The sequence below is a fragment of the Mobula hypostoma genome, chromosome X1, assembly GCF_963921235.1.
Source record: "Mobula hypostoma chromosome X1, sMobHyp1.1, whole genome shotgun sequence".
NCBI lineage: Eukaryota > Metazoa > Chordata > Chondrichthyes > Myliobatiformes > Myliobatidae > Mobula > Mobula hypostoma.
This window is the reverse complement of record NC_086128.1, coordinates 62191252-62201312: the sequence shown is the minus strand read 5'-3', so window position 1 is coordinate 62201312 and position 10061 is coordinate 62191252. Positions and strand designations below refer to the sequence as shown.

The window sequence follows — 10061 nt, the reverse complement described above, 5'->3', positions numbered from 1 at the left end:
CTTGCCTTTTTTTTAAAGAAAAGTAGTAATAATTTGAACATGTTTCAGAAATGATAAGCCATGTACTATTTTGTACAAGTTCAGGTTTAATCAGGAGCTCGTTGCAATCCCGGTAATGAGAAATCAGTAAAGCCGCCGCGTTATGCCTATCTTCCGAACTCTACACCACCGGGTTACCTCACTTGCTATAACTTTGCTTGGTTAACATTAAATGGGTACAGAAAACGGGAACAACCCGTGCGAAAACGTTGTTCGAACAAATGCAGTCGCAAAACCTCCACATCGGTTTCATTAATATTTTCCCTCGACTGGTTTTGCTTCAGAACGGGGTTTATGCGGGGTCACTGCAGCCCAAGAATCAAAGGGTTTTTAATGCAACTCTATGTTAAAACTTGCTTCTACATTAAGACACGTGTTTCCTTCACTAGCGCAAAATGGGGGATAAAGCATTGATGGTTACAGCATTTCTATAATTATATTTACACCCTAACCATGTAGTTCAGTCCATTTTAAACAAAAATGTCGTCCCATAACAAATCCTCCATTACAGCTGCGAAAACAGCAACTTGCAGGCAAATCTCCACGAACATTATGCTGACATAAACCCGCAGGCCACCTGTGTCTCTCGAGCCGCTGTGATGCATTAATCAGGAACTGGTCTCAACCCCGGTGAATAGGCTTGATTGTCCGTTGCAAAAAAAGGGTGGAGAGCAATTAAGGTGCGTTAGATTTTACTTTGGCGATGACCTTCTTCTCCTTCACCCTCCTGTTCTGAAACCAGATGGTGATCTGCCGTTCGCTCAGGTTCGTAGCGGCCGAGATCTTCCTTCGCTTGTCCTTCGTGATGAACTTGTTTGTTGCATACTCCCTCTCCAGTTCTCTCAGCTGGACTTTGGTGTAAGGAATCCTCTTCTTCCTCCCGCGGCGGAAGGAGCTGCCGTCCTGCTGGTGGACAGAGACATCTGCTGCGTGTAACCAGACACACCCCGACACACAGGCACACGGGCAGACACGCCAACACGTACACACACACACACACACACACACACACAAGCACATATACATACATAGGCATGCGCGCATAATGACAGACACACACACACACACACACACACACACACCCAAACAGATATGCATACCCGCACAGACACACACATACGCATGTACACACACACACACATACACACACACACACACACACAGGCACACAGAAACACACACACACACACACACACACACACACACAACACACACAAACAGATATGCATACCCGCACAGACACACACATACGCATGTACACACACACACACACACACAGGCACACACACACACACACACACACACACACAGGCACACAGAAACACACACACACACAAGCACAAATACATACATAGACATGCGCGCATAATGACAGACACACACACACACACATACACATGTACACACACGCACAAACAGGAATACATACAGAGATATGCACGCATAATGACAGACAGACACACACACACAAATACACACACAGAAACATATACACACACACAGACATACACGCATATATACAGACAGACACACACACACGCACACACACACACACACACACACACACAGAGGCACACACAAACACGAATCCATACACAGATATGCACGCATAATGACAGACGCACAAACACACACACACACACACAAACAAACATATACACACACAAACATACACGCATACAGACAGACAGACAAACACACACACACATTGGGAGAAGGAGAAAATAACGTTTAAACATTTTTCGTCAAAATATTCATAATCCTTAGCGTTTAGTATGCCAGCAAAATATATTTAACCAACGTCATGAACAATTTGTATGTTAGGATTGGTGTGTATTGACTTCAAATTCATAATTTAACACGACTGTTAATTAATTCTCAACGGCCAAAACAAAATCACCGCACTTTAATGTGATTTTTTTTTAACGTGAGAAACAAAATGGCATAATACTTTTTACTGTTAACACTCGCTGATAAATTGGGATCACAGCATTATAATGTTATTTTTTCATATGTGAGAAGGATACAATAAAATTGCATTATTTTTTTTAAATCATTCTGGACTCCGGGACATTTCTGTACCAATGAATGACCACTATTCTTCAGTTACATGAGATATTCGACCTGCCATATTATCACTATATATTTTGCATTTGTTTTAGCTGGATCTCCCTCCCGGAGGGAACGCGGAAAAGAACTTGTTACCTGTAAGCGTGGATTTCCACAGATGCCCCGGCTGCGCCGGTTCCTTCGAACAGTACATCTGACCGTTCCATCCGTTCAGATGCCAGGGCTGGTAGCCGTCCACGGGAAGCAAGGCTTCGTGCCTCGGCTCCCCCGCGCCGCTGATCGTCTGGACGACAGAGACGTCCAAGTAACTCGGCATTGGCTGGTAGGGACTCGCGTAGCCATGGTAGAAGGTGAATTCCTTCGGCCGTCCTGTATACTCATCAGGAGGCAAAGGACTGTCCATGTACTTGTCCCCCGGGTACGTGGAGAGCGCGGCGGGCTGGGTGCAAGGTTTGATGGAGCTTCGACCCGTTCGACAGGAGTAGTAACCGCCGCCAAAATATCCATACGGCAACGGAGGAGCGCTGGAGGCCTGGGGCATTGGACAAGGGGGGCACTGTTTGCCGGGTTCCGCCACCCCAGGGCCCGGGATGTCGACTGCCGGGTAGCCGGAGCCGTGAACCAAAGGGGAAGAATGAGGTCCGAGCGCAGAATGGGCCATCAGGTTCCTGCACTGGTTCGCGGAGAAATTCCCCGCACTGACGAACCCTTCCATCGCGCCGCTGTTCTTATTAACCTCATCCAACTTGTTTTCATACAGGTACATCACAGAGTCGACCCAGCGCGGTTTAAAGACCAGTGATACTGTCATATCACGTCCAGCATTGGGTCTATAGTTTCTTCTAGGAGGCGCAGGACTGAGCGCCTTGCAGGAACTCGCCCCGGCTAACTGCACTGACGCACTAACCCGGGTTAAAAAAACCACTCGCTCATTGGCTGCCCGCCGATCACGTGCTATGCAAGGACGGATAATAAACTTTCATGCGGAATTGGCAGAGAGAGGGAAAAAATATCTCAGCGAAATGAAAATATGAAAGGCATTAAAAAACGATCTTTCATTTTTCGCAGCCTTGTCGAAAGGGGGTGGGAATTGCTCTCCAGAATTAAAACACACATTGAACAAATGACATTTTGCGCTTTTAAACAGAACAAATACAATTTAAAATGCATACTAATTAGTCGTATTTCACCGTCTGGATGCTATCTGCTATGTCTACGGCAACTTATCCAAATAAAATTTACTGGGATAGATTTTTCCTCATTCAGTCGTCCAGCATTAACCAAACCAATCCGCCGCCCACAGTGCGGAGAAATTCCTGAGAAGACTATTTTTTCCCCCCGCGAATTTCTTCGCTAGAGTTACATTAGTGCCAAGCATGTTCCTTGCAGCTTGGAAAAAGCGGCGAAAGACATCCATCTGTTCGGGTCATAAGATACTAGTCAAGTTCTGATTAAAAAAAAAATATTTATCAGAAGTTAAAATTACTGTTTCGCGTCATGCTCTCAAGACTTTGAGCAGGTATTTTCAGATAATTTGCGAGGGCGTGAGGAACTATTTAAATACCAGCAACAAATTCCTCTCCATTAAATGGGCGACGCGTTAATAAAACGCACGCAGCCTCACAGAGATATGCAGCCAGAGCTCTCAAACCCCAACACGAGTAATGCCTCCTTCCGTTTCCTCGCATTGTTGGATATTTAATATCCAGACTAAACCCGTAATAAGACAACATACATCAAATCAAAATGTCATCAGCAAATCCGGGCTCAGCTTGAGTTGTCCGTGTGTCATCTTCAATACCAGACACGTTACCACATTGCTTTGCTGGTCTGGTCTTCATATCTGATATGTCATATTCTTATGAAAAGTTGCGTTCGGCGATTTACTGCTTGAGAGCAACTGGGGGTGGGGGGGGGGAGGCGTTGGGAGACGGTGGGAGACAGCGTGCACTCTCTCGAACCGAGCGCCGCCCGCAGAAGCAGTTTTCTCTCGTTAAACCCTGAGTAATTGACAGAGATTTATATCGCTTTTTGATATAGTGCTACGATAGGAAAGTTCGCGGAAGCTCTTCCTGTGAAGTTTTTATGGGATCTTATTGGTAATTATTCACCCAGCCGTATAAAGATGCATTCCGATTTTAATCTCTGGATCTGCCTGCAAACGTGATGCTTTCATTTCAATCTGGAACTAATCACAGTTCAAACCGCGCTCACCTTTATTCACAGTCTACAGTCTGCACTTCCGTTGGTAAGTCGTTCTTTTTTTTTAAATTTTGCATACTTCGAAACTACTAGATTCTTTGATTAAAAGAAAATTGGAAGCTCAAAGCGATAGATCAGCACAATTTAAAAAAAACACGAGACTCTCCTGGCCCTTCACTCTTCCTGCCTTGAAGGCGCCAACGAAATTCACCGTGTTTTCTTTGCAAGTGCAGTACGACCCTGAATGATATGCCCATATAAACAAACATACTACTAAGAAAAACTATTCCCGCTCGCAAACACCTTCAATATTTTAATAACTCCAGTACCACGTTATTTACAGCACAGAGAAGAGGAGAAATACAGAGATTTACCAGAATGTTACCTGTGTTTCACCTCCTAAGGTACAGAGAAAGGTTGAACAAGTTGGGTCTTTATTCTTTGGAGCGTAGAAGGTTGAGGGGGGACTTGACAGAGATATTTAAAATTATGAGGGGGATTGATAGAGTTGACGTGGATAGGTTTTTTCCATTGAGAGTGGGGGAGATTCAAACAAGAGGACATGAGTTGAGAGTTAAAGGGCAAAAGTTTAGGGGTAACATGAGGGGGAACTTCTTTACTCAGAGAGTGGTAGCTGTGTGGAACGAGCTTCCAGCAGAAGTGGTTGAGGCAGGTTCGATGTTGTCATTTAAAGTTAAATTGGATAGATATATGGACAGGAAAGGAATGGAGGGTTATGGGCTGAGTGCAGGTCGGTGGGACTAGGTGAGAGTAAGAGTTCGGCACGGACTAGAAGGGCCGAGATGGCCTGTTTCCGTGCTGTAATTATTATATGTTATATGGTTATAACTTTTCGTTAGCCAAAGTGTGGTGAACCGGCAGAATTCGTTGCCACAGCCGGCTGAGGCACTGGGTTTACTTAAAGCGGAGGTTGGCGGGTTTTTGATTAGTAAGGGCTTCAAAGGTTGCGGGGAGAAGGCTGGGGGAGTGGGGTTGAAAGGGAAAACAAATCAACCGGAGCTGACACGATGGGCCGAATGGCCTTGTTCTACTCCCACACGCTATGGCTTTGCTGGCCTTTTGCATCACAACCTGGTACTCCAGCTGCAGGGCTGTCGACAGAAAAGCCTTGCAAATGGTGGTTAGGGGAGCAGAGAAGGGTATTGGGGTCTCCCTACCTTCTGTCCAAGACCTCTTTCAGAGTCGATGCCTCCAGAAGACACGGTACATCATTAAAGACCCCTCACACCCTCTCCATGAACTGCTTGTTCTTCTGCCATCAGGCAAACATTACAGGAGCATCAAAAATAAAACCACAAGGCTACTAAACAGCTGCCTCCCACAGGCGGTCAGACTGCTAAACAGCTGCTCCACCTGACTCTGCTTTGGACACTTTTAACTTGCACTGGACACTTATAACTTGATTTTAACTGACATGTGGCTGTTGTGTTTTACTATTTATTGTTATGCTTATTATTTAGTGTTGCGTTTGTTATGTTATGATTGCACTGCTGCTGGGAAACGCTGTCTCATTCTGCCCTGCAGAGCTGATGTACGGTTAGAATGACAAAGTTTTTTGAATCTTTGAATCTTTGAATCTTTGTATTCATAAAGACCCAAACGGTATTGCTTCGGTCTTATCCCAACAGAGGGACAAAGGAGTTGGGTGCACTTCCCGCTGATGCAGAAATCAGGGATACCGTCAGATATCCTGAATTCACACTGGCCTTTCTCTGGAATGGTTGTTCCTGTGCCTTGCTGGTCTATGTTCTCAGTATTTCTTTTTAACATACACAAACTCAAAAAAGAAAGGTACTGCAGATGCTGGAGATAGAACATCGAGCTTCACCGCACAGGTGAACGCAAACTAGAATTTTATATTTAAAAAAAGTAATGGAAGTACACGGCAAGTCCGCCCGCATCTGTGTAAAGGGAAACGGAATTCAGGTCGCAGGTCGAATATGGTCAGTGTGTTATTGGTCATTGCGAAATGACAGGGTTGCAAACGGATTTGCTATTAAGATAAACGCGGGAAACTGTGCGGACTTTGGAAATCCAGAGTCACACACGCACAACGTTGGTGGAACTCAGCAGGATAAAAAGTGGACGTTCTGGGCAGAGACGCTTCATTTGGACCTAATTGTTAACAGTTAGTAGTAACATATACATGTTTTGATTTACACCAACACTGTACCAGCATATCTATTGAATACCCCTGTATATATTCATTTCCATAGATTCTGCCTGACCTGCTGAGTTCCTCCAGCATTTTGTGTGCGTTGCACCAGATCAAACCTGTCCGTTTCTTAATCAAAAGCGAATTTCTTTTTTTTTAAATTAAGAGGCAATTTCGAATAAAATTTATGAAAATGTCATTAGGTATTAATAGCACTAAGATGCCTACCAATGGATATTCCCGGCTGATGTTCTGTCGATCAGCCTTTATACATTTGACTGAAACCAGGACTCGACTCATAAGTAATAAAATGTTACTTTGATTTCAATTACGCCCAAGAAGACCGGTTGTTCAATAATACTGAAATATTTTTTAAAATTCAACTGTGCATCTCCTGAAAGAGGAGGCAAGGTCGATAGGACGCCCCAAGGCGATGGTCAAGGGCTCCGCGGTTGCAATTTTTCCCCTTTTGTAAAATGCCTCGCCAGCAAATGCACGCACACGCGCATGCGTGCGCGCCCTCGCTCCCGGGCCTCGCTCGCGCGCATAACAAACCAAAGGATGAGGTTCTATTATTAATCCCAGTGTTTTCCTTTCACCTATTCAATTGGCCGCCCGCTTGGACAACTCAAATTAAAACTTCTGTGCGAAGAAACAAAGGTCTAGCCCTGCAAATTGCAAACGGAAGAGTGACACAATACTTGACACATAACTGCAATTAAGCATAGCATGCAAACACACAGCACGAAAAGCACAGAGTGTCAAACTTCATGCAACATCTTCCAGTTGTGGTATTGGTCCAAAACCTATGATCAATTGTTCCAATCGTGTAAACTTCATGAAAACAAAATTAAATCGAAAGACTTTTTTTTCACACAGCGGGCTTAGTTTTTAAACAATGCTCTTAAACATTACACTCAGAGTTGAATTAATGGTTCTCCTAGCGATCAAACGCAATCACAAACGTCGCACCTACTTTAGAAGAAGTTTGACAAGGGGCAGGTGATGTAAAGAATGAAAGCCAGAGCAATATTTTCCTATTATCCTTCATACAGCACAATTTTATGTAAAAGACAACATTATCAAGCCAAACTCAAACACTTTAAGATTCAGTCCAACTGATGCAGAATATTTTTTAAAAAATGAAGCGGCGGTGGACTGCAGCTTATCTACGTATTTGTTTTGGAACTTTTATGAAGTGTTTGGTTAGTTATATCAAAATTCAAAGTTCAAAGTAAATTGATTATCTTGCCACCAGATACACCCCAAGATTCATATTGTTGCGGGCATTAGGAGAAAATAGAAACAATAGAATCAAGGCGGGGGGGAACCCCGCACACAGTTGAGAAGTTTAAACAACCAGTGTGTGAAAAACACCAAACAGTGTGCAAACACAAAACAGAAAGAAAAATAATGGCAAATAACTGGGAGATAACTTGGAGGAGACGAGGGTGAAGAGTGACTGGAAGTGAATCCATTGGTTGTGAGAACAGTTCAGTGTTGGGGCGAGGGAAGTTGAGTGAATTCATCCCCTTGTTTCAGGGCCCTGGTGGTTGAGGGGGTAATAACTGTCCCTGAACCTGGTAAAGTGAGCTTACGGAACAAACTCGAGACTCCTACCATACAGGGAGACGATCTTGATACTTAAGTATGTAGTCCCAACAATACCAACGTACTATATGCAGATATAATATACTATTTTGGTATATACACTGTCGCGTTGTACACAAAAGTTCGAGTGACAGCGGACTCAGGAGATGTTGGGCCAAAGACGAGACACGGCCATAAAGTGGAGGGCGGCTTTTTTACATACGGGTCAGACCCGGATGACGGTCAAGGTCAAGGCGAAAGTTAAGAGCCCAGCCGATCTGAGAACCGTCATTGAAGTGCTTTTCCTTCCCGTCTGAGAGCCATCAAAACAAAACACACTTTTCGCTTCACTGCTTCTTTTATTCGCCGAGAACTGTATTCGGAAGCTAGTGCTGCCCAGGCCGCGGTTCACAACAGCGTGCCAGACTCATTAACGAAAAGAACAACTCGTTTCGAAGCAGTTACAAAAAAAAAGTATCACGTGGAACGTCCCTCGGTGATTTTATTTTTTTTAAGAAAACTGAGCACCCAAGCTCCATATCTGTTAGCTAAGCATTCCGAGGTTAGATCAACAAAGCCCCCGTTCTAAAAACATGCATTTGCAACCTTTGCAATGCTAATGCTGAAATGCGCTTCATTTCAGCCGATTGCTTCGTTGCATTTCCTTCGAATCTGGGCCGAGGTGAAGCCAATATAGAATTCATTTCAGTTGCCCCGGCCCACTCGTGATGAAGTATGGAGGGAGCGGGAGTCAAGTCGGTCTTTAGAGGTATTTGAGAAGTAAACATGTTTAAAAGAGTAACAGGGGATTCTGCAAAAGCTGAAAATCCGGACCAACACCCGGCAGAAGTCTGGAGAAACTCAGCGGGTCAGGCAGCATCTACGGAAATGAATAAAGATAGATGAAGGGGACTTTTCTGTAGCCGTTGAGCCCAGTATAACTGTGGTGTTTTGGTGAACGTGCTACTGACGGCGCCAAGTAAAGCATAGGACCCGAGGAAGGGTGTCGGCCTGAAAAGTCGACTGTTTATTCATGTCCATAGATGCTGCCTGACCTGCCGAGTTCCTCCAGCGTTTTGTGTGTGTGTGTGTGTGTGTGTGTGTGAGTTGCTCACGTCTGAAATAAGCTTTTATTCTGTTAACTGCCGTGCACATCAGTTCTGCTTGCTGTGTGTATCAAGATTTTTTTTTTGAAAGCTTATAGGACCTGAGAGGACAGCGCGGGGTAAAATAGCAGTTCAGTCACCGCTGTTTGGTGAGCATTGTTTGCGTCTCGCCGTGTTGCCCGACGCTAAAATTTACACCCTGCGTTCCTTTCTGCTGCCGTTGACTAGATATTGCGAGTTCTAAAGGAATTAGACAGGGGGTTCCTAACTTTTCTTTAATGCCGTGGACCTCTACTCCTAACCGAGGACCCCAGGCTGAGAGCATCTTAAATGGGTCTTATAATTTAGATTCAGAAATATTAGCGCTGCAAGCGATTCAAAACGCCTTCACTCGAATATACAAGGACAAGGCCTGTCTTGTCATCTATAGGTTTAATTGTTTTAAAGCGTTTCATTCGATCAAGTTCAACACGAGTTCTGCATACGAAGCCCTTGGACCACTGTCCAACTCTGAACTTGAGTCAAAGTACCCCACAATTATTTCAAAGGAAATGTTTTGTGTGTGCGTGTGCGTGTGTTTTTCTCTCTCTGCTTTAAGAAAGACTGTTTTAAAAATCCATTCGTCATAGGACTGCAGTCGATTAGCTACATAATATGAAGTGCGTTATGTGAAAAGAGTTCTCTTTAGAATTTCCCCAGTGTGTTTCGTGTTTTCGCTAGCTCATTCTTTTCTGGCTTCTTCACAAGGGGCTTTGGAATGGAATTCCCGAAGTTTTTCAGCCTAGTGCACGTAAGCACTTCAAGCAAGTTGTTTGGGAAGCGCGTTGTTTGAGAGATAAAGACTAGGACGAATGAGTCACTTTACGTGCCCGAAACAA

General features: G+C 44.3%; 1 protein-coding gene across 1 annotated transcript; it reads right to left on the bottom strand.

Moving 5' to 3' along the window:
• Positions 1–714: 714 nt before the first annotated feature.
• hoxb13a (homeobox B13a) lies at positions 715–2920 on the bottom strand. The gene is made up of 2 exons (XM_063037001.1): positions 2245–2920; positions 715–962 (listed from the first exon to the last, which is right to left on the bottom strand). Exons 1-2 carry the CDS (start codon positions 2918–2920, stop codon positions 715–717), a joined length of 924 nt encoding a protein of 307 aa, XP_062893071.1.
• Positions 2921–10061: the final 7141 nt, after the last annotated feature.

Excerpts from the sequence above, each read along its gene's own strand:
- hoxb13a (XM_063037001.1), bottom strand. The coding sequence starts at position 2,920 with ATGACAGTATCACTGGTCTTTAAACCGCGCTGGGTCGACTCTGTGATG. Across the intron at positions 963-2,244 it reads GTGGAAATCCACGCTTACAG|ATGTCTCTGTCCACCAGCAG; the intron begins GTAACAAGTTCT and ends TACACGCAGCAG.